The 24,739-nt window shown below is 45.0% G+C and overlaps 1 protein-coding gene across 5 annotated transcripts in view; it reads right to left on the minus strand.

The window, feature by feature from the left end:
• The window catches only part of HLCS (holocarboxylase synthetase), a 316,341-nt gene that overhangs the window by 155,147 nt on the left and 136,455 nt on the right, over positions 1-24,739 (minus strand). For all 5 annotated transcript variants that reach the window (XM_063956549.1, XM_063956550.1, XM_063956551.1 and 2 more), the window contains one exon: positions 23,479-23,750. In XM_063956549.1, coding sequence (XP_063812619.1) covers positions 23,479-23,750 — 272 coding nt within the window. The remainder of the gene's footprint in view (positions 1-23,478; positions 23,751-24,739) is intronic.

Here is a 24,739-nt window from a genome sequence, read left to right on the forward strand (position 1 = left end):
AGGCTGTTCATTTTTTTTCATGTTCTTCAATATTTTTATTCTCTAAAAATATCGTAGACCCATAGTCTGCCTTTCATAGACGTTGGCTGAGGGTACGGCCAGTAATTGTGCTGATAGGTTGGTGATTCATTGCCTTGCTGAAATGAATAATGCCTGAAAACCCTCTGAAATATCCTATTCAGCACGATCAGCAGGTATGGTAATATAATAGTATAAATAATCTTTCTGGAGGAAATAATTGTGGCAGCATTCAGGTGCCTACCTGTAACTGCAAACACTCCACTGGCTCCAACAATTGCTAAAGCACCCACACACCAGGGTCAACATCCTCTAAATCTGCAATTTCGAAACACTATTTTTTTTTTACATTTTAATTGTTAACATAGATGGCCCAATTAAAAAAAAAAAAAAAAAACATTTTTAAAGTGAAAGTTTTCAAAAACTTTTGTTCATTAGTTTCTATCATAGAACATTTAATCAGTTGATAAACTTTTCTTATAACAGTTATAAGGGGTAATTCAGACCTGATCGCTGGGCAGCGATTTTTGCAGCCCTGCGATCGGATAGTCGCCTCCTATAGGGGGGGACTGTATTTTAGCTGTACAAGTGTGTGAATGCTTGTGTAGCATTGCTGCAAAAACAGATTTTGTGCAGTCTCTACACAGCCCAGAACTTTCTCAGCTCCTGCGATCACTTCAGCTTGTCCTGGACCGGATTTGATGTCAGACACCCTCCCTTCAAATGCTTGATCCCGTCTGCATTTTCCAAACACTCCCTAAAAACGGTCAGTTGCCACCCACAAACGCCTTTTTCCTGTCAACCTCCTTGCGATCGCTCGTGCAAATGTATCCTTTGCACAAATCCATCGCTGAGCAGCAATCCGCTTTGTACCGGTGAGACGCGCCTGCGCATTGTGGTGCATATGCATGCGCAGTTTGTGTCTGATCGCCCGCTGGGCGAAAACGCACAGCAACGATCAGGTCTGAATCGGCCCCATAGATTTTTCTTTAATTCAAATAATGTCAATAATAAATAGGTATTTATAAATAATCATCTAATTATTAATATTTGAGTGTTATATTACTGTGGGGGGAAAGTTCTCTGTAAGAAGAGACTGCTTGGAAAATTCAGTTACAAATCTCTCATCTGTGCTTTGTTGAGTTATTTGGTCGTTTTCAGACGGATTCATTTTATGTAAAATAGATTTAGTGTAAGGAACTTTATACTATGTCATTTAGTATAATTTTACAAAATTTGCAACAATTATAAGAGAACCTTTAATGCATTACTGTAACTTCTCTAATGATTAACTTTAACATCTGCAGGAGTTTTATTGAAAATGTAGGCAGGAAATAATGTGACATCCGTTATTGGATAGCTTATTAGATGTTAGTAGCAAGCTTTCCAGACCACCTAGGACTCTAAAGTGTAAAACAGACTTAAATGTCACAAATGTTGATATCTATATCTATGTACACAGAGAGAAATGAGAGAGAGAGAAATAAACATACATATATATATATATATATATATATATATATAGAGAGAGAGAGAGAGAGAGAGAGAGATAGAGAGAGAGAGAGAGAGAGAGACCATAATTTTGGTGCTAAAACCTACATACATTTAAAATATAATGAATATGCAAGACGTAAGTTTAAAAAAAAGTCTTGTGAAGGGTGAACACCTCCCCCGAGTACAGGATGACAGCCAGTCTTCAAATCAGTTATACTTCCCACAAGTGAAGTCTGTGGAAACCTCAGGAGTTTTTACTCCTGATGAAGTGCCTTGGAAACGAAACGCGTTGAGGTTTCTGAATGCCTTCCTTAACTTCTGGCTCCACATAAAGCACTCTATTTGGGCTCTACAGATGAGCTTGTTTTATTTTTTGCATGGAGTGCATTTTTAATCCTCATACATTTGTGTTAATAAACGTTTACTAAATGTTACATGGTTTTTGGCGTGCTCTCTTTATATCAATTGGAGTATTATGTAGCACAAGGTCCACATTTGCTTATTGCCAGAGTTACACACAGATAAGTAAATACTATATTACCTCTTGTATGAGTTTTTTTATTTTATTTATTGGCAGTTTGATATTATCTTTAATGTTATACCTAGTAGGTGCCTCTTCCAATTTCCAAATATATATTTATGCTGCCTAGTACATCCCGTGGATGCTCCGGGTAGCTCCACAGGCTGCAGGGTGTCTGACCCGAGTGTCCCTTGTAGACTGAAGGATGTCATTTAAGGCACACATATGCAGGTGCTGTGGGGGAGCGATGATGCTGTTCCAGGTCCCTGGTCCCCTGCACCACTGTCACACACCTAGTTACAGCCCTGTTTAGAACACAGCAATATCTAGAAAACTACTGTTTCTGACTAGCGACCATATTGCCAAGTAACGCTGCAATTAAATACACTATACTTTATATCTACTTCATTGCATTTTGCAACTAACTAGATACCCCAGTAGCAGTTTGCTGTTAAAAGTATAAATCAATCCAAAATAAAAATCATGTGTTTGCTCAAGGGAAGATCAATTCCCCATCCTAGGCAATGACTTGGATAAACACAGTGGTCTATTAGTAGCGGTGCATTATAAGCCAGTCACACGCAGACTATTAGATTCAAGGGGATGAGGTTAGCATCCTGGAAGTGGGGATGCCGGCGATCATGTGACCGATGCTGGAATCCCAACACCACTCGGAATTCCGGTGTCGGAACACTGAACGCAGATATCCTGAAGGTATCTGGCCCAGTTAGTGTTAGGACCCAGTGGGGTAAGGGTTAGGCACTAGAGGAGGGGTTAGCCCTAGCCACCAATCCAGGCGGGTTAGGGGAGGGGACGGGGAGAGGTAAAATAATACCCAGTCCCCTGGGGTGCGGGTCGTTGGGTTGACTCAACTTAGGTCAACTGTCATTAGGTCGACCACTGAAGGTCAACATGGGCATTAGGTCGACATGCAATAGGTTGACGTGAGTTTTTGGACTTTTTTTGGTGTCGTTTTCTTCGTAAAGTGACAGGGAACCCCAATTAGTGCACCGTGTCCCCTCGCTTGGCTCGCGAGGTGCCTCGCTCCACTACCGCTACGCTCGGCACAGGTTACCATTCACAATTGTAGACCACGTGGATCGTCAAGTATGAAAAAGTCCAAAAAATGAAGAAGAAAAAGTGAAAACCTTGTCGACCTTTTGACCTGTCGACCTAATGACCGTCGACCTTCAGTGGTCGACCTAATGACTGTCGACCTAAGCTGGGTTGACCTAACGACTGTATCCCGTCCCATTGGCATTCTAATTGTCGGGATGCCAGTGTGGGCCATGTGACCACCAGATTCCATCCGCTGAGATCCTCTATCACACCCTATTCAAGTACCATTGCTGTCCACTTAGTATACTGTATCTGCTATAATGGGTGTCTGGAAGCATGGCTAGATCCTACTTTTCAACTAATTACCCATCACAACAATAAACACTCAGAGCAAATGAGGTTTTATCAATGCAGAGGCCCATGTATGAGAGGTAGCATTACCAGGGCAGATTTATAACTGACTGTGTCACTCTGAGGGTGGGAGATTCATGGGCCATTATGCACTGCACAATTTAAAAAGGAATAGGTTCTATACAAAAAGTCAGACAGACTTCCGCCTAATTAGCCTATAATATTAATTTCTCTGCATCCCAGGCAATGCACCCTGGGCTGCTGATCCTCTAATTATAGAACCCTAGTAACAACCCTGGCCATTTGCCATTCTTGCCTAAACTCCTAAAATGTCAGGGAGACTCCTGAACTTCTGGGGGTCCTCATAGACCCCTAGAGAGTAGGCTACCCTCCCACTTCTATTAGTTGTGAAGTGGCCAGGGCCGATTCATTTAATTGTGTAGCAGTGGGCGGAGACTGAAGATGCAAAAACACATAACATCTCTAGCACTTGCACCTTGGTAGGAAGGCAATTACGCCCTATGCCGTAAGGTCTACAAGGATAATGGGAGGCAATCATTTTGAGGTCTAGAACATATTTCTAAAAATGATAGAATTTAGTTTGGTACTTTAACACTTGTCAATGAAGAACAGATGAGTAAAATGTATCATGGCCCATGTGTATAACAATGACACATGCTGGTTACTACACCTAATCAAAAAAAGTTATTATCCAAAAAGCTTAAAAAAATAATTATAGCAATAAATAAACCTAGACATCCATATTTTGTGGTGCAAGTTAGTTTAAAAATTTGATCAAAAAGAAAAAATAATTTTCTTTAAACATCTCCACTTGCCGAATTATATTCCAGATATCGCTTTTTTTTTTTTTTTAATTCAAAAAGAAAAATCTATATGGTATGTTAACGAGATTCTTAGTTTAATTCTTCAGTTTTTCGATATTATTATTATTATTATTATAATAAACAATATATGCGAACTGAAAAACACTTTACATGGACATTTATAATTTCTCAGATTAAAGTAAGGAAAATAAAATAAATTACCATCAGGGAGAATTAAAAATGAGCTTCCTTTTTGATAACACACAAATTAAAAGAGAAAAATAAAATTCTACTGGAGAAAAAAAAAACAAGAAAAGAGTTTTACAGAAATCCCAGATTCCAAATCAGTGAGGGGAAATGAAACGTTCTCTTGACAATTAAAAGGACACTTGAGCCTCAAGGATATGAGGTGTTATGACTGAAAACTTCATGTGAATACAAAATAAGACTGTTAAAATATTTGCACTCATGGTATAATTGGAAGAAAATTAGGCCACAGGGAGTTGGGGCAACGAGAGGGGAAAAGATTCTGATATTTTTAACACATTTATGGGGGGTCAGTGTCAGCTAATTCTGAGCAGGGAGCTGGATTTTCGACACAATCATTTGATTATCTGAAAACAAAATTAACTCGTGGCCTTTGACTTCTTGCAGATTAAAAGTCAAACCCAAATTAACCTGTTTCAAATGAAATGAGTAACTCAGCGCTGTGACCCTGACTACCTAAATCAGGCATTTCTCAGACTCTCTCCGCACAAAGTAGGACAGAAAAGAAACGCTAACACTGCTCGAGGAACAAGACCCTTAAAACAATATTTTATAAGGGAATACATCCTACTCTCTGTGGTGCCAGGGGTTAACTATGACCTGCTGGAACAGCAAGCTTGCAGGACTGTTCCTGTGTTAGTATCTTTAGCGTACATACAGCCTGAACGCTTTGGACGCCCTTGCATGTCAATGTAGGTATTAAGCACCTTCATTAGTTATGCAGTCAGGCCCGAGGCAGCAAGTTATGGGTCTTGCAAATTATAGTTATTCTAGCATTCCCGCTTTGCAACTTTCAGAATAGCAGAAATGAAGGGAATGCATTCATAGGCAATATCCCCACCATTCTCCAAATTATGCATTCAGGCACAGAAAAATAAGGCTGGTGTCTTTCCACACCTGCAGAGCCCAACTGCATAAACATTTTCATGTATGCACAGATTGGTCTCTGCACATTAGATACAATGTCCAATTTACATGCTTTGATTTTTAGACTTCAGCAGAGTTTGACATATTTTTGGACTTCTCATTACATACTACCTTTATAGGCCCTACACACTGGGCGATAATAGTCAAAGATATGAAAGATCTCGTTCATTAATGAACGAGATACCGTTCATATCTTTGAGTGTGGAGGCACCAGCAATGAACGATGCGCGGCCCCGCGCTCGTTCATCACTGGTCCTCCGTCGCCTGTGCATGCAGGCCAATATGGATGATCTCGTCCATATTTGCCTGCGCTGCTATGGAGCTGGGTGACTGGGGAAGTGAATAAACTTCACTCCCCCCGTCACCACCACCCCCGCCGGGTCGCCCGTCGGCCGTATCCGCCGTCGGATCGCTAAACGTGTAGGGCCCCTTAGAGTTACCATTTCCTGCAATCCACTCTACCTTTTCCTGGGAGGCAATCAATTTGCAGCCTGTCGGGATCCCAGCGGTCAGGATATAGACGCCGGCATCCCGACAGCCGGAATACTGTCTCCCAGGGGCTATTCCCACTCGTGAGTGTCTACGACACCCATACAGTGGGAATAGAGCCTGTGGCGAGCGCAATGAGCCTGCAGCGTGGTGAGCGAAACGTACCCGCAAGTGGACTCGTAGCGATCTCCCCGCTGCCGGCAGAATGGCGGGCAAAATTCGGATTACTGACAGCCGGCAACTCATCTGCCGGGAATACATATGTATTCCCTTTTGCTGCATTATACAGCACAAAACTTACCAAGATACAGGTATTGTTCGTCAGTTTTACTGCAAATGTGTAATACAGTACAAATGTACTAGTAAATAGATCGGTTCGGATTTCCATCATAGTCATGTCGTGTTCCTGTATGCTACCGAGCTAGAGGGGGTTCTACACAATACTATGCGCCTATACTAAAACCTTTAACACTTCAGTGTATGTATACATAAAAAAAACTATACCTGCTCTGTACTCATCAAATTATAATATATATAATTTAAATTCAGGGAATGTTGGTTCCAAAATGTTAAGCCGGCCAACCACTTCATAGTCTCCTTCTTCTGGCGTACAATGGGACTCAATATTGTGTATAAAATCTTTAAAGATTGTGTTTGAGATGGGAACTGCCCAGTATGAACCATGCGGTGGATAATCAGGTGAGTATAGGAGGGAAATACAGTGTTATGTGCCACTTTCTTACAGACGTGACATCACTTCAATAGAAACATGAACATGCAGTAATAGCTACTAGAAAAGTGGCAGTTGGAAGTAAACACAATATTTAGCTCATATGAATAACAATATGATGGAACATGAAATAAAGCAATAAAAGTCCAATGTTTCATGAAGGACAAATGTAGTATTTAGTGGATCATACACGACTGGAGGTGTAGGATCTGCAGGTGGTTTTACCAAAGTATCTCCGGATATACCCTGCTTTGTGTCCCAGGCAATCTAGATGTAGGTATGTAGATTTGTTTCGAAACTCAAGGTCTCTTCTTCAAAGCTTAGATGAAGAGTTCTTGAATCTAGAAACGCATTGGAAACCCTGATCCCATGCTGTGCTTGACTTGCCTGAGGATTCTATTAACCTACATCTGAACTGCCTGGGAATCAAAGCAGGGTATATCTGGAGATACTCTGCTAAAACCACTTGTGGCTCCTACACCTCCAGTTGGTATTAGTTTCTGTGTCCCTCTACCCCCATCATGACTTTCCAAGACCCTGTTCATAGTGGGTAGTAGACCCTTTGATCCTGTAGGGCTGTTTAAATGGTGCATAAAGGAGGTATTACACTGTCATATGAAGCATAGATAGATGCCTCCACAGAATGCAGCATTTTTTTTGTTTTGTGGTCACACCTACAATGCGCTGCAGAATGTAACCCATCCCGAATTAGAAGACGAAAGTTGGGAGGTATGTCGCTGTTAGTCTGGATATGACTGCATGTGACACATATAGTGGCATGAAGTGAGGAGGGGAATGGAGGCAGCTGGAAGTCAGAGTTATATAGAGGAAGGAGCAGGGTCCCCAGCAGCACAAAGTATATCAGAAGATGAGTTATGTGTTAGTGAGGACAGAACTGCATGTGACAGGGGCAGTGACATGTCAGGAGGGGAATGGAAGCACAGACTGACATATATAGTGTGAGGAGCAGGGTCCCCCAGCAGCACAGAGTATATCAGGAGATGAGTGATGTGTCAATGAGGACAGGACTGCATGTGACAGGGTCAGTGGCATGTCAAGAGGGAAATGGAAGCACAGACTGAGTTATATAGTATATTGTGTGAGGAGCAGGGTCCCCCAGCAGCACAGAGTATATCAGGAGATGAGTGATGTGTCAATGAGGACAGGACTGCATGTGACAGGGTCAGTGACATGTCAAGAGGGAAATGGAAGCACAGACTGAGTTATATAGTATATAGTGTGAGGAGCAGGGTCCCCAGCAGCACAGAGTATATCAGGAGATGAGTGATGTGTTAGTAAGGACAGAGCTGCATGTGACAGGGTCAGTGACATGTCAGGAGGGAAATGGAGGCACAGACTGAGTTATATAGTGTGAGGAGCAGGGTCCCCCAGCAGCACAGAGTATATCAGGAGATGAGTGATGTGTTAGTAAGGACAGAACTGCATGTGACAGGAGCAGTGACATGTCAGGAGGGGAGTGGAAGCACAGACTGACATATATAGTGTGAGGAGCAGGGTCCCCCAGCAGCACAGAGTATATCAGGAGATGAGTGATGTGTTAGTAAGGACAGAGCTGCATGTGACAGGGTCAGTGACATGTCAGGAGGGGAATGGAGGCACAGACTGAGTTATATAGTGTGAGGAGCAGGGTCCCCAGCAGCACAGAGTATATCAGGAGATGAGTGATGTGTTAGTAAGGACAGAGCTGCATGTGACAGGGTCAGTGACATGTCAGGAGGGGAATGGAGGCACAGACTGAGTTATATAGTGTGAGGAGCAGGGTCCCCCAGCAGCAGAGTATATCAGGAGATGAGTGATGTGTCAATGAGGACAGGACTGCATGTGACAGTGTCAGTGACATGATGTAAGGAGAGCAATGGAGGCAGCAGCAGAGTTATACAGTGGAAGCAGCAGGTTCCTCAACCAAAGTGATGTGAGCCTCCTGTCACATTTTGGGCATGAAGACTGCAGCATGTCTGTATAAAACAGATTTCCTGAATCCAGCTAACAATGCACTGTTCATAATTAAAGCAATAATGAAGCATTGCTTTAAGCTCCTGATGCTACGGAAATGTAACACCGAGACAATGAGAAACTTCTGCATCGAGACATAAAAAGCAATTAGGAGCGTGTCATGTTAGAATTAGTCATCAGTTTAGTGACTGCTCATGATGATGTGTCAAACCACAAAGGATAGCCAAAAAGGGAGGTAGAGATCTGGATGCATGCCGGCTCTGTTGCTGCATGCCTCCCTACACACAACATAACCAAAATACAAAAATAAAACTGAACAACTAAACATAACATAAAAAATACATATATATATATATATATATATATATATATATATATATATATATATAAAAAAATCAATGCAACATGGGAGGAAAAATGGGATGGAACTAATTTAATGGCTGGGTGACCTCACAGTAGAGAAACAGCCGGAGTCTAATAAGAGTCAGTGTGCATATGTTTCCACCCGGCCTGGTAAGATGCCAGTCAAATCTCCGAGTCAAACAACAGGTGGAAGCGATTAGTCCTGTCATAGAAAGTTTGAAAAATGGATTCTAGGCCCGAGCTGACTAAATTGAATTTGACAGTGTTGTCCTAAAAATTCAGAGAAAGGGGGGGAAAAATCTATAGTTTAATTTGGAATCCCTTGATTATTCATTAGATCTCCAGATGGTTTCTGTTGATGTTTTACATATTAATATATACGTTGTGTTATTGTTGGCTAGCTCTGACTTGTTCTGCGGTTAAGGTCGGCATACACTTCTTAGTGTCCTCATTAGTAGATAGAGAAAAAGCAGACTATTTATGGTGTACAACTGGGCGAGCTGCTCTTGTGATGAATACATTAGATGGTCCCTCATTCACACGTAATATTCTAAGGGAGAACTGTATGAGCCTCTTACGTAAGTGATACCACAATCGAGACTGCTTGTTACGTCAGTCGGTTCATTTGGCACAGACCTCAGATGGCAGCACTCACTTTTGTTCTTAAGGATACAAATGACAAATATATTTTTTTTACTGACGGTGAAGAAATTTATTGCACCCCCGATATCTGAGTAAGCACAACCTACAGATTATATCTGCCCTTCAGGAGGGCCAAGTACTACACAAATTTTCCTTACCACTTTTTAATTCACTTCCCCAATGTGATGTTCCTAGTAACGTCTTAAAACCAAAAAGGCATCCGAGTTATTGTGGAAACTTCTGAATGAAGGCATCATGGGAGCTGCCTCTTAGAATATCTTTGGGGTGACTACAAAGGATGATAACAGAGGTAAGAGTAGGAAAGTATAATAGGTGTATTCAATTGGTGTCGGATTTCCTGACTTGTCGGAAGAACTGCAGTTTCCGACTTTTTTAGGTCGAATCTGGTTTCGACATATTCAAGTGCCCTTTTTCCGACAAGTCGGGTTAGTCGCGGAGCCACGTATTTTGTCAAGATTTTTGGCCCGTTTTCGACAATGCTGATCAGACTTTCAAAAAAAGTCAGACTGGCATTGTCGAAAACGGGCTAAACCTGTCGATAATGCCCACAAATTGAATAGAGCAGTGTTGGATCCTCTCCGTCGGAGAGGATTCAAAACCAATTGAATACACCCCTAAGTGGAGAAAACTTTGGGCTCATCTGATCTTTGTCTTGTATTTTAATATGGTCTCACGTGGGATAGTCATTGAAAGACAAACACGCCTAACTCTGAGAAGCAACTCATTCAAGAACTTTGGATTTATGTATATTTTTCCCTTTACAGTCACCTGTCACCACACGCTAACAATAATCATATATCTAAAGGAGCATGGAGTGAATGTTCTTTTACCCGCCATTGCATCAGTGATATTAGTAAATGAGATCTGCAAACAGCATAGACGGAATACACTATACTTACCCCAAGTCTTGGCTCAGCATTGCACCAAGTGTTGTCATTGGCCCTCATTCCGAGTTGTTCGCTCGGTATTTTTCATCGCATCGCAGTGAAAATCCGCTTAGTACGCATGCGCAATGTTCGCACTGCGACTGCGCCAAGTAACTTTACTATGAAGAAAGTATTTTTACTCACGGCTTTTTCTTCGCTCCGGCGATCGTAATGTGATTGACAGGAAATGGGTGTTACTGGGCGGAAACACGGCGTTTCAGGGGCGTGTGGCTGAAAACGCTACCGTTTCCGGAAAAAACGCAGGAGTGGCCGGAGAAACGGTGGGAGTGCCTGGGCGAACGCTGGGTGTGTTTATGACGTCAACCAGGAACGACAAGCACTGAACTGATCGCACAGGCAGAGTAAGTCTGGAGCTACTCTGAAACTGCTAAGTAGTTAGTAATCGCAATATTGCGAATACATCTGTCGCAATTTTAAGAAGCTAAGATTCACTCCCAGTAGGCGGCGGCTTAGCGTGTGTAACTCTGCTAAATTCGCCTTGCGACCGATCAACTCGGAATGAGGGCCATTGTTCCCAACAATCTTATCGTCTTACAATGCCTGGCAAGGAGCTGCCTGCTCGTATCTATGACAGAACTACACCTAGAACAAGTGCACCATGAGGGACCTTTTCTAGAGGAGAGTACACACTATAGTTCTAGGAGCTTTTCAATGATAGATTTATTATAGAATATATATTATTTATTATATAGCACATACATGTTGCGCAGTATGTTTTACATCAGTCCCTGCACCAGAGGAGCTTACAATATATTTTTCCTACCACATACACAGACACACTAGTTAATTTTGTTATTCGTATGCAATTAACCTACCAGCAGTGATCGCGCTGAGCCAAAAAAAAAAGTGGGTCCCAGGGACCCCTCACTTTTAAAAATTGGGGCCCTACCGATCCTTTTCTGGGTCCCATCGGAATGAAGGTTTTTATTAATCTTAATCATATTTGGACACTACAAAAGTGTTGCAAGGTGGGGGGATGGGGTGACAGTGCTGATGGGCTGTGTAGCATGCAGGACACCCTGCACCAGAGCTGTAACTAGCCATTTTGGTGCCCTTAGGCAGAAAGTGAATTGGTGTCCCACCTCCCAGACTGCAATTTTAGGGGCGTGACCACATAATAGTGCCAATTGACAATACACCAAACAGTAGTGCCGCTTATACACACTGCACCAGGTAGAACCTCCTATACACACTGCGCCAGATAGAGCACGTTATACACATTGCACCAGAGAGCACATTATACACATTGCGCAAGGTAGAACACATTCTACACATTGCACCAGGTACAGCACGTTATACACATTGCGCCAGGTACAGCACGTTATACACATTGCGCCAGGTACAGCACGTTATACACATTTCACAAGGACAACTAACATTTAATGATGTGAACGTAAATCTGAGGCTGTTCGCAGATGGTGACCTCAGTAGTATATTATGGAGAAAATTAAAACCTTTCCTTACCATAGTACAAAAAAACAACACATGATCAATTGTCATTTTGAAACAAATACTCCTGCTGCTAGCTAGGTAATGCCAGCCTAAACATGGCATGTAATAAATGCATTTAAAAGCTGAAACCCTCCACAAAACACCTATACATAATTAGCAATATCGAGCTTGGCAAGGCCTTTCCAGCTGTGATGGCACTACAAGTCCAAGCACATCCAGTTGACAAGATATGCTGGAACATGTAGTCCCACCACATTTGGACAGGAACAGACATTATACAGCATTATGGTTACCGAGGACCCCCATGGCTACTTACTTATTTTTACAGAGCTCTAGGACCACATTGCATGGGACTTACAGAAGGTAGCCCCAGGACCAGGCTATACTGGCATCTAATCACCCCCTGCAGCACGCCGCGACCCAACTGTCACACACACACACACTCCCCGGCAGTTAGCTGTACACTTTGCCAGGGAGTTGTGCCATGCCGGACCCCATGGGGAGCCCCCATTGGCGTTCACAAGCGATCCACCCACCATATCAGCTCCCCGCGGGAACCCCGCAGCGGTCATAACAGTAAAAACAGTCACCACTGCATAGCCAGCCTCCCTCCCCTCAGATCGCAGCACTGTGGGAAGCCCGGCCCCCTCAGCAAGACCAGTCTAACACGGCCGTGACTAACACGCGTCACGGCCGGCACCTAATTACCCGCAGCGGACACAGGCAGGCAGCCACCGCATAGCCAGCCCCCCTCCCGCCAGAGACTCCAGACCGGCGTCCGTGATTGAGCAGGTATAGCTGGGCTTAGTAAGTGGGGCTTCCCACGGTGCCGTCTGAGGCTGAGGCCGCGCTGCCGCACTTGGTTTGAGGAACCCTCAAAGCAAGCACGGCAATGCGCCCACCGCCTCAGACGGCACCGCGGGAAGCCCCTCTCACTAAGCCCAGCTTTACCTGCTCAATCACAGACGCCGATCCCTGCATTGTGCCACATCGACAGCACTCCCCAGATACTGTGGCAATCCCCCTGTTGAGCCACTTAGACCCGCTCCCCGCTTCACTCACCCGCCGCGAGCAGCGCCATGCACAGGACAGGAGAGGCGCTAAAGAGGAGGGGAAAGGATCCACCTCCTCTTTAGATCATTCAGTCGGGGCCAGCATCAATCAGATTGGCTAATGAGGATCGCGTCCCCGGGGACCCACCCACTTTGGAAACTTGAGTCCCAGGTCTTCAAAATCGGGTAAAAAACGCGCCATTGCGAGTTTTTGCGATCACTGTACCAGTATGATATTGGCTTGTGGGAGGAGTCTAGGGCGTCTGTAGGTAACCCACACAAACATGGGGCAAACATATTAACTCCACACAAATAGGGTCTTCATATAAACTGAACCCAATACCTCAGTAATACTAACCATTATACCATATTGCCATGCTGCTCTATATGTTGTTCCTATATGTATATTTCACAGACAGTTAAAGCAAATTCACTGAGGTGCTACTTAAGTCACCTGTGGCCAAGCATGGATAAACTTAAAACCTGGACCACTGGAGTGCCTTGAGGACCTCATTTGAGAAACTCTGGTCTATGTCTTTCAAACCTCAACACTAGTATTATGGGCCCTACACACTTGGTGATGTTACCGATTTTATGACCAACAATATTATCGATGATTGATTTTGCCTACACACTGGATGATATTGATGGTCAATTTGGATGATATGAGAGTACATACATCTATATCGTCCAAAGTGATGTGCATGTATAAACGAGGATAGATCAACTATGAACGACCGCGGGGCCGCACTTCATTTATCGTTGATGCATACACACTGACCGATATCGTTTACATCGATCATCATTATCGGCAAGTGTGTAGGGCCCTTAACATTATTATACAGTATATCTACATTTCCCTACATGTACTTTACAGACACATAGAAAAAGGTTCAATATGAGGTTAGCATGTGAAAGTTTCTCAACGGGAAAAATTACCAACCCCAGTAATTTGAAACTATACAAGGTCAGTAAATATAGGACCACCACGTCCAATTTGTGGCAAGGCAGAGGGCTCAGAGGAACATTACTGCATGTTCCCATCCACTCATGTTGCAATTCTTTTGCCAAGCTACAGATGGGATATGCCTCATCATACTCGCAACTGCGGATATTTACGGCTCATTTGCCATGACTTGCATGCCCGCTGTGAACACCCACGATCCATAGGGTCACATGGCTCACATGTTTTCATGACTGAGTCGCACGTGGGCTTGAATAATGGCACCCACGATGCAGATGCGGATGCACCCACATCTGCTCCCGCATCCTCACTGTGATCTTGTTAGAGATATTGCAGCAAATGCTTTATTGCACCAATTCCACAAAACCGCTATCGATAAAGCATCAGAGGAGACTGTGCTGTAATTAGAATGCAAGCTTTTTAGACCAGGAAATTTATATTACCTGTTGCGGATACACAGAATCCTTTATATTCTGCCCTTTTGTCAGTTACTGTTCCGTGTTACATTGCAATAAGCCAGGTACAGCGATGGTGATAATATATACATACAGAAGGCTTTCAGAAGAGGTTCCAGAACTAGTCACCTCTTTAGTTTACATCATATCAGAGAACATCTCACAAGATCATAGAATTTCTCAAGATTATTCAAGACAGCACAAAGCGAATGTAAACAATAGTTTCAGAGGCAATCACCTACTAAATTTATAGTGAGCGCTAAATAATACAATACCACCGTCAAATAAACATAATATATATTAGTTTGTTAACTTTTCAGATACATAGTGTAAGGACAAATGCAAGAATAAAAACCAAATATAAAAGGAATAGCAACTGGAAGTTGATAATTAAAAATAATATAAAAGTTTAAAATCAGTAATTAGTCTTATTACCCCTATCACAAAAAAGTTATATTTTAAAGTTAATAGTTATATTAGGCAAATAAAAAAAATAAGATTTTACTCACCGGTAAATCTATTTCTCGTAGTCCGTAGTGGATGCTGGGACTCCGTAAGGACCATGGGGAATAGCGGCTCCGCAGGAGACTGGGCACAACTAAAGAAAGCTTTAGGACTACCTGGTGTGCACTGGCTCCTCCCACTATGACCCTCCTCCAGACCTCAGTTAGGATACTGTGCCCGGAAGAGCTGACACAATATGGAAGGATTTTGAATCCCGGGTAAGACTCATACCAGCCACACCAATCACACCGTATAACTCGTGATACTATACCCAGTTAACAGTATGAAATATAACTGAGCCTCTCAACAGACGGCTCAACAATAACCCTTTAGTTAGGCAATCACTATAAACAAGTATTGCAGACAATCCGCACTTGGGATGGGCGCCCAGCATCCACTACGGACTACGAGAAATAGATTTACCGGTGAGTAAAATCTTATTTTCTCTGACGTCCTAAGTGGATGCTGGGACTCCGTAAGGACCATGGGGATTATACCAAAGCTCCCAAACGGGCGGGAGAGTGCGGATGACTCTGCAGCACCGAATGAGCAAACTCTAGGTCCTTCTCAGCCAGGGTATCAAACTTGTAGACTCTTACAAAATGTTTTAACCCGACCAAGTAACAGCTCGGCAAAGTTGTAAAGCCGAGACCCCTCGGGCAGCCGCCCAAGAAGAGCCCACTTTCCTCGTGGAATGGGCTTTTACAGATTTAGGGTGCGGCAGTACAGCCGCAGAATGTGCAAGTTGAATCGTGCTACAGATCCAGCGAGCAATAGTCTGCTTAGAAGCAGGAGCACCCAGCTTGTTGGGTGCATACAGGAGAAATAGCGAGTCAGTTTTCCTGACTCCAGCTGTCCTGGAAACATATACTTTTCAGGGCCCTGACTACGTCCAGTAACTTGGAATCCTCCAAGTCCCAAGTAGCCGCAGGCACCACAATAGGTTGGTTCACATGAAAAACTGATACCACCTTAGGAAGGAATTGGGAACGAGTCCTCAATTCCGCCTTATCCATATAAAATACAGATAAGGGCTTTTGTATGACAAAGCCGCCAATTCTGATACACGCCTGGCCGACGCCAAGGCCCACAGCATGACCACTTTCCACGTGAGGTATTATAGCTCCACGGATTTAAGTGGCTCAACCCAATGCGACTTCAGGAAATCCAATACCACGTTGAGATCCCACGGTGCCACTGGAGGCACAAACGGGGGCTGACTATGCAGCACTCCCTTAACAAAAGTCTGAACTTCAGGCAGTGAAGCCAGTTCTATTTTGGAAGAAAATCGATAGAGCCGAAATCTGGACCTTAATGGAACCCAATTTTAGGCCCATAGTCACCTCTGACTGTAGGAAGTGCAGAAATCGACCTAGCTGAAATTTCTCCTTTGGGGCCTTCCAGGCCTCACAGCACGCAACATATTTCCGCCATATGCGGTGATAATGGTTTGCGTTCACTTCTTTCCTAGCTTTAAATAGCGTAGGGATAACTTCCTCCGGAATGCCCTTTTCCTGCAGGATCCGGCGTTCAACCGCCATGCCGTCAAACGCAGCCGCGGTACGTCTCGGAGCAGACAGGCCCCCTGCTGCAGCAGGTCCTGTCTGAGCGGCAGAGGCCCTTGGTCCTCTGAGATCATTTCTTGGAGTTCTGGTTACCAAGCTCTTCTTGGCCAACCCGGAACAATGAGTATAGTTCTTACTCCTCTCCTTCTTATTATTCTCATTACCCTGGGTAAGAGAGGCAGAGAAGGGAACACATACACCGACTGGTACACCCACGGTGTTACCAGAGCGTCCACAGCTATCGCCTGAGGGTCCCTTGACCTGGCGCAATATCTTTGTAGCTTTTTGTTGAGGCGGGATGCCATCATGTCCACCTGTGGCCTTTCCCAACGGTGTACAATCATTTGGAAGACTTCTGGATGAAGTCCCCACTCTCCCGGGTGGAGGTCGTGTCTTCTGAGAAAGTCTGCTTCTCAGTTGTCCACTCCGGGAATGAACACTGCTGACAGTGCTAACACATGATTTTCCGCCCATCGGAGAATCCTTGTGGCTTCTGCCATCGCCATCCTGCTTCTTGTGCCGCCCTGTCGGTTTACATGAGCGACCGCCGTGATGTTGTCTGACTGGATCAGCACCGGCCGGTGTTGAAGCAGGGGTCTAGCCTGACTTAGGGCATTGTAAATGGCCCTTAGTTCCAGAATATTTATGTGTAGGGAAGTCTCCTGACTTTTCCATAGTCCTTGGAAGTTTCTTCCCTGTGTGACTGCCCCCCAGCCTCGAAGGCTGGCATCCGTGGTCACCAGGACCCAGTCCTGTATGCCGAATCTGCGGCCCCCTAGAAGATGAGCACTCTGCAGCCACCACAACAGCGACACCCTGGCCCTTGGAGACAGGGTTATCCGCCGATGCATCTGAAGATGCGACCCGGACCACTTGTCCAACAGATCCCACTGGAAAATCCTTGCATGGGACCTGGCGAATGGAATTTCTTCGTAAGAAGCTACCATCTTTCCCAGGGCTCGCGTGCATTGATGCACCGACACCTGTATTTGTATTAGGAGGTCTCTGTCTAGAGACGACAACTCCTTGGACTTCTCCTCCGGGAGAAACCCTTTTTATCCTGTTCTGTGTCCAGAACCATACCCAGGAACAGTAGACGCGTCGTAGGAACCAGCTGCGACTTTGGAATATTCAGAATCCAGCCGTGCTGTTGTAGCACTTCCCGAGATAGTGCTACTCCGACGAACAACTGCTCCCTGGACCTCGCCTTTATAAGGAGATCGTCCAAGTACGGGATAATTATTTCGGCCATTACCTTGGTAAATACCTCGGTGCCGGGGACAGACCAACTGCAACGTCTGGAATTGGTAATGACAATCCTGTACCACAATTTTGAGGTACTCCTGGTGAAGAGGGTAAATAGGGACATGCAGGTAAGCATCCTTGATGTCCAGTGATACCATGAAATTCTCCAGGCTTGCAATAATCGCCCTGAGCGATTCCATTTTGAACTTGAACCTTCGTATATAAGTGTTCAAGGCTTTCAATTTTAGAATGGGTCTCACCGAACCGTCTGGTTTCGGTACCACAACATTTTGGAATAGTAACCCCGGCCTTGTTGAAGGAGGGGTACCTTGATTTCACCTGCTGGAAGTGCAGCTTGTGAATTGCCGCCAGTACTACCTTTCTCCGAGGGCAGCAGGCAAGGCTGATGTGAGGTAACGGCGAGGGGGAGTCGCCTCGAACTCCAGCCTGTATCCCTGTGATACTATTTGCAGAACCTAGGGATCCACCTGTGGGCAAGCCCACTGGTCCCTGAAGTTCCCGAGACGCGCCCCTACCGCACCTGTCTCCACCTGTGGAGCCCCAGCGTCATGCGGTGGACTCAGAGGAAGCGGGGGAAGATTTTTGATCCTGTGAACTGGCTGCTGGTGCAGCTTTTTCCTTCTTCCCTTGTCTCTGTGCAGAAAGGAAGCGCCTTTGACCCGCTTGCTTTTCTGAAGCCGAAAGGACTGTACCTGAAAATACGGTGCTTTCTTAGGGTGTGAGGAAACCTGAGGTAAAAAATTTTCTTCCCAGCTGTTGCTGTGGATACGAGGTCCCAGAGACCATCCCCAAACAATTCCTCACCCTTATAAGGCAGAATCTCCATGTGCCTTTTACAGGCAGCATCACCTGTCCACTGCCGGGTTTCTAATACCCTCCTGGCAGAATGGACATTGCATTAATTCTGGATGCCAGCCGGCAAATATCCCTCTGTGCATCCTTCATATATAAGACGACGTCTTTAATATGCTCTATGTTAGCAAAATATTATCCCTGTCTAGGGTATTAATATTATCTGACAGGGTATCAGACCACGCTGCAGCAGCACTATTTATGCTGAGGCAATTGCAGGTCTCAGTATAGAACCTGAGTGTGTATATACAGACTTCAGGATAGCCTCCTGCTTTTTATCAGCAGGCTCCTTCAAGGTGGCCGTATCCTAAGACGGCAGTGCCACCTTTTTTGACAAACGTGTGAGCGCCTTATCCACCCTAGGGGATATCTCCCAACGTGACCTATCCTCTGGCGGGAAAGGGTACGCCATCAGTAACTTTTTAGAAATTACCATTTTCTTATCGTGGGAACCCACGCTTCTTTACACACTTCATTCACTCATCTGATGGGGGAACAAAACACTGGCTGCTTTTTCTCCCCAAAAATAAAACCCCTTTTATGTGGTACTTGGGTTCATGTCAGAAATGTGTAACACATTTTTCATTGCCGAGATCATGTAACGGATGTTCCTAGTGGATTGTGTATATATCTCAACCTCGTCGACACTGGAGTCAGACTCCGTGTCGACATCTGTGTCTGCCATCTGAGGTAACGGGCGTTTTTTTTGAGCCCCTGATGGCCTTTGAGACGCCTGGGCAGGCGCGGGCTGAGAAGCCGGCTGTCCCACAGCTGTTACGTCATTCAGCCTTTTATGTAAGGAGTTGACACTGTCGGTTAATACCTTCCACCTATCCATCCACTCTGGTGTCGGCCCCACAGGGGGCGACATCCCATTTATCGGCCTCTGCTCCGCCTCCACGTAACCTTCCTCATCCAACATGTCGACACAGCCGTACCGACACACCGCACACACACAGGGAATGCTCTGACTGAGGACAGGACCCCACAAAGTCCTTTGGGGAGACAGAGAGTATGCCAGCACACACCAGAGCGCTATATAATGCAGGGATTAACACTATAACTGAGTGATTTTTCCCCCAATAGCTGCTTGTATACATATATTGCGCCTAAATTTAGTGCCCCCCCTCTCTTTTTAACCCTTTGAGCCTGAAAACTACAGGGGAGAGCCTGGGGAGCTGTCTTCCAGCTGCACTGTGAAGAAAATATGGCGCCAGTGTGCTGAGGGAGATAGCCCCGCCCCTTTTTCGGCTGACTTTTCTCCCGCTTTTTTATGGATTCAGGCAGGGGTAATTTATCACATATATAGCCCTGGGACTATATATTGTGATGATTTGCCAGCCAAGGTGTCTTATATTGCCCTCAGGGCGCCCCCCCCCCAGCGCCCTGCACCCATCAGTGACCGGAGTGTGAGGTGTGCATGAGGAGCAATGGCGCACAGCTGCAGTGCTGTGTGCTACCTTGTTGAAGACAGAAGTCTTCTGCCGCCGATTTTCCGGAACACTTCTTGCTTCTGGCTCTGTAAGGGGGCCGGCGGCGCGGCTCCGGGAACGAACACCAAGGTCGGGTCTGCGGTCGATCCCTCTGGAGCTAATGGTGTCCAGGAGCCTAAGAAGCCCAAACTACCACCTGTTAGGTAGGTTCGCTTCTTCTCCCCTTAGTCCCTCGCTGCAGTGAGTCTGTTGCCAGCAGATCTCACTGTAAAATAAAAAACCTAAATATACTTTCTTTCTAGGAGCTCAGGAGAGCCCCTAGTGTGCATCCAGCTCAGCCGGGCACAAGAATCTAACTGAGGTCTGGAGGAGGGTCATAGTGGGAGGAGCCAGTGCACACCAGGTAGTCCTAAAGCTTTCTTTAGTTGTGCCCAGTCTCCTGCGGAGCCGCTATTCCACATGGTCCTTACGGAGTCCCAGCATCCACTTAGGACGTCAGAGAAATAAATAAATAAATAAGTCCATATAAGGACTGAAGACTCCTTGGGGGGAATTCAAATGTTTGAAAAGTCGGTTGGGTGTCTGTTTTTTCCTGTCTATTAGGAAAAAACAGACACCCAACTGACTTTTCAAACAATTGAATATCCCCCCTTAAGTCCCACATAACTAAGCACATACTTAATAACCTGGTCTGGGTTCAAAACCAGTTATTTCATTCAGCAAAGAAGCCCATGGAATATGTTGTGTTGGGAAGAGAACTTTACAGTTGCAGCATACCTGATTGGTTCTCAGATGGTGGAAGTAAACACAAGCAATACAATATGTAATATATATAGTAACTATATATACAGATGTAGCCATGCTCATCTTACTGTAATGCGGCATGTTTCATCACGGCATGTTGCGCCTATTCGCCGCCGGCGATGGGTTCATTCATTCCTTTAGAAATTAATGCAGCGAAGGCCGGCTGCAAATAGGCGCAGCCTGGCATGTCATGCAGCAGCCTTGTTGCAGCATCGAAGTATTATGAGCATGGCTACACCGGTACTACTATTAGATCTCTAATCCTCCCGAGACTGGGCAGTAAGGGGTATGCTAAAGTGCGGGTTTATAGAAATACAGATGTTGCCCATAGCAACCAACCAGATACTACCTATCCTCTATCTAGCACTTTCTAGAAGATAATAGCTAGAAGTGGACAGGGTGCTAAGGGTAACATCTCTGCTTCAATAAACCAGCACTTTAGTAAATATACCCCTAATGGCACAGCTTTCACACATATGCCCTCTCTACTGTTAGAGAGATCTGAAAACGTATTAAAGCTCATGATCACAGAATTCTGGGACTTTTAGTTCCACAATAGCTAGAAAACCATCGGTCGCTCTTTAGGCTTAAAGACAGAGGTTCCCAAACGTGGTCCTCAAAGCACACTAATGCATACTTGCCTACTCTCCTAGAATGGCCAGGAGGATCACAAAAATCAGGTGGAGCTCCTGGACCCCCGGGAAAGTGGGCAAGGCCCCGGAGCCGGCCTCCACTGCCTGCATCCCCGCCACCACCTGTGAAAGTGTGCAGAGGGGACTGATGATATGATTTGCACCATCATAGCCACACCATGCACTACAATGCAGGTAATATTAGCATTATACCATTGGGGGCGTGGCTAAGATGACGCAATGCCCCCTGCATCACTCACCGCTAGGACAGCCATAAAGTCAGAACTATGTCCTAACGGTCCAGGTTTAAGGATAACCATGCTTAGCTACAGGTGACATAAATAGTACTTCAGTCAATTTGATTTACCCATCTGTGCTCAGTCAGGATATCCTTAAAATTTGGACCGTTAGAGAGCTCTGAGGACCACGTTTGGGAACCTCTGCTTTATGGTATTAATCACCACAGGCAGTAAATGGTACACAGACAAAACAAAAACAAAAAACCAGCCCACCACAAAGGCTAAAGCCATAGATCTGATGATAGCCACCATAGCTCTGAGTCTGGAAATGGAGAACAGTCCCCATCAGGCTTGGACTGGCCCACAGGGGTACAGGGGAAACCACCGGTAGGCCCCACTGCCTGGGGGGCCCTCCTCCTCTAGGGATCAGGTTCTAGACTGTGCACTTGAATGATATATTATACATATGTTACCTTATACTGCACAGGATTATGATGTATTCTCTACAGTACATTGCTGTCATTAATCTGGCACATTATCATGCATGCACTAGCATTAATTACTATATAAATTATGAAGGAGTCCTCACCAGGTACTCTATAATGGTTAGCCAAACCTCTGTGGTGGCTGGCCACACCCCCTTTGTAGGCTGGCCACACCTCTAATCATGGGCCCCACTGCATACCCCCGGTGGGCCCTTCATGTTCCAGTCCGACACTGGTCCCCATGAGCTTTGGTGTCAAATATAGGGTGTGTCCTAAATGATAATCATACAGCCCATCCTGGGAAGGTACCTGGTTGATCCTGCCAGTGGCACATGCTTGTCTCACAGATTAGGCCATGCAGGTAGAAGTACACAATGACCATACACTGATTACATGCATATACACGCAGATGAACACCTTATGTACTATGGGGGTTATTCAGGTCACATCACTGATCACTGCGACTGCAATAAACCCGACGGCAGCAGCACTGTGCATGCACAGCTCCCATTTTGCACATGCAGTTAATGCGATTGGGAACGCCTCTGCCTGATTGACAAAGGCGTTCGCGGGCCTGAGTGTTTTCAGGGCAGCGTCAGGGAAACATGGACATGTCGGTGGCGTTTTTTTCTGAATGAAAAAATGACGGCAGGACTCCTGCCGTCGCAGCCAGGTGCCGGCGGGAGGCATCCACGGTTTCAGCGATCACGCTTTAATTGCGATGCGATCGCAATTACAACATGATCGCAGTGGGTGGGCCTTGCCCCGTTATGGGCAGCCCCCAGCATGCAAAAAAAAGATTGCAGATTTTGCTTTTTAGCAGAACCTGCAATCCAACCTGAATAACCCCCATATCTAAATACCTGCAATATAATAATACATTAAGGATGCCATTGACAGCAAGATGATCTTTTTCAGCAGGGAACCCACACTAACATTTTACCATGATGACGTGGTACTTTCTGTACCAATACAAGTTATACTGATAGGACCTGGCAGCTTTGACTAAAAACAGCTCCAGTATGGATAGAAATAAGTATGACGCTGAAGTTTACAGGGAATATAAATGAAGTAATGTGCTTTATAAGTGTATAAGTAGAAGCACTGTGCATGTCAGACAAGTAAGAATAAGGTGGATCTGACACATACCCTTCCAGCAGGTGGAACGTGGAGGTGGTGACGTCTGCATACAGAATAATCCTGCCCAGCTTCTCGGTTTGCAGGTTCTCTCTATACTTCTCCAGGCTGAAAGCGTCAGACACAAAGCAGTCTTCTCCAGGGATGAGGGGAGCTAGAGATGGGGTGATGTCCACGTCATGTTGGGGAGACTCGCAGACTTTCAGAGACATCTTGCTAGATTTGATTACACCCTGCTTGTTTGTTTGTGACTGTAACCACTGGAGAGCATCAAGATGCTTATCCTATAGTGAGAGACAAATAGTAACTGTTACCTGGTGTCTTATTAGGAAATGATGAAGTTTGTTACAAATTATGCAGCTGTGAAGTTTGCACACACAATGCACACACATGCGACGTCAGCCCCTGGTAATGTTAGATAGCATTTATCAGACAGTGGACCTACAGTAGTTATGTACTTTAGGTCATTTCACCAGTAGGATTTTTTACAAAGGGAAACTTCCAAAAGAGATACAAGCTGATCGCATAATCCAATGCTTTCTGACAGTGGCCACCATGGAAAAAGACCCAGGAGGACTCTACTATGAAAAAACATAAAAAAGCCAGACTGGAATTTGCTATAATGCATATTGATGTAATGCTTCTAGGAGACAGCCCTTTGGAAAGATGAGTCAAAACTGGAGCTTTAAGGCAAAGTCACATCAGCTCTATGTTTATAAATGAAAAGAAAACGAGATGTAGTTAATGTACTGGCGGTCGGGATCCCGGCGTCGCTATTCTGACCTCCGGGATTCCGACCACCGGGATTCCATCCCCAACCCCCTACCGTAACACATGGCGGAGGTCTCCGATGGCTCAACACAGGTGAAGACAATGGTGTAATAATTGTTTTATGGGTTTGGAGATATTTCTGTACACTATTGTATTGTGGTACAGTATGTTTGGTCCCTAACGACGGGTGTTTACCAGAAACGTGCGTAGGACGCATTACATGGTGAATCTTTACCACTAAAATATCGTCTGCTGAGTGCCGTCTTTTTTCGAATGTGTATGTGTATATATATATATATATATATATATATACATACACACATACACACAAATACATAAACACACAGACGTAGCCCTGCACTTCGCCCCGTGACTATTCACAGGTGTGACTAGCTTGCTACCATTAGTGTGCCTGCCAGCGGGCACGTGCGAAGTGTTGCACCAGCAATCCATAGGAATTACACTGAGTGCACTAGGTCGCTGCTGCGACGCGCGTGCACGT

This window comes from Pseudophryne corroboree, chromosome 2 (assembly GCF_028390025.1).
Source record: "Pseudophryne corroboree isolate aPseCor3 chromosome 2, aPseCor3.hap2, whole genome shotgun sequence".
Lineage (NCBI taxonomy): Eukaryota > Metazoa > Chordata > Amphibia > Anura > Myobatrachidae > Pseudophryne > Pseudophryne corroboree.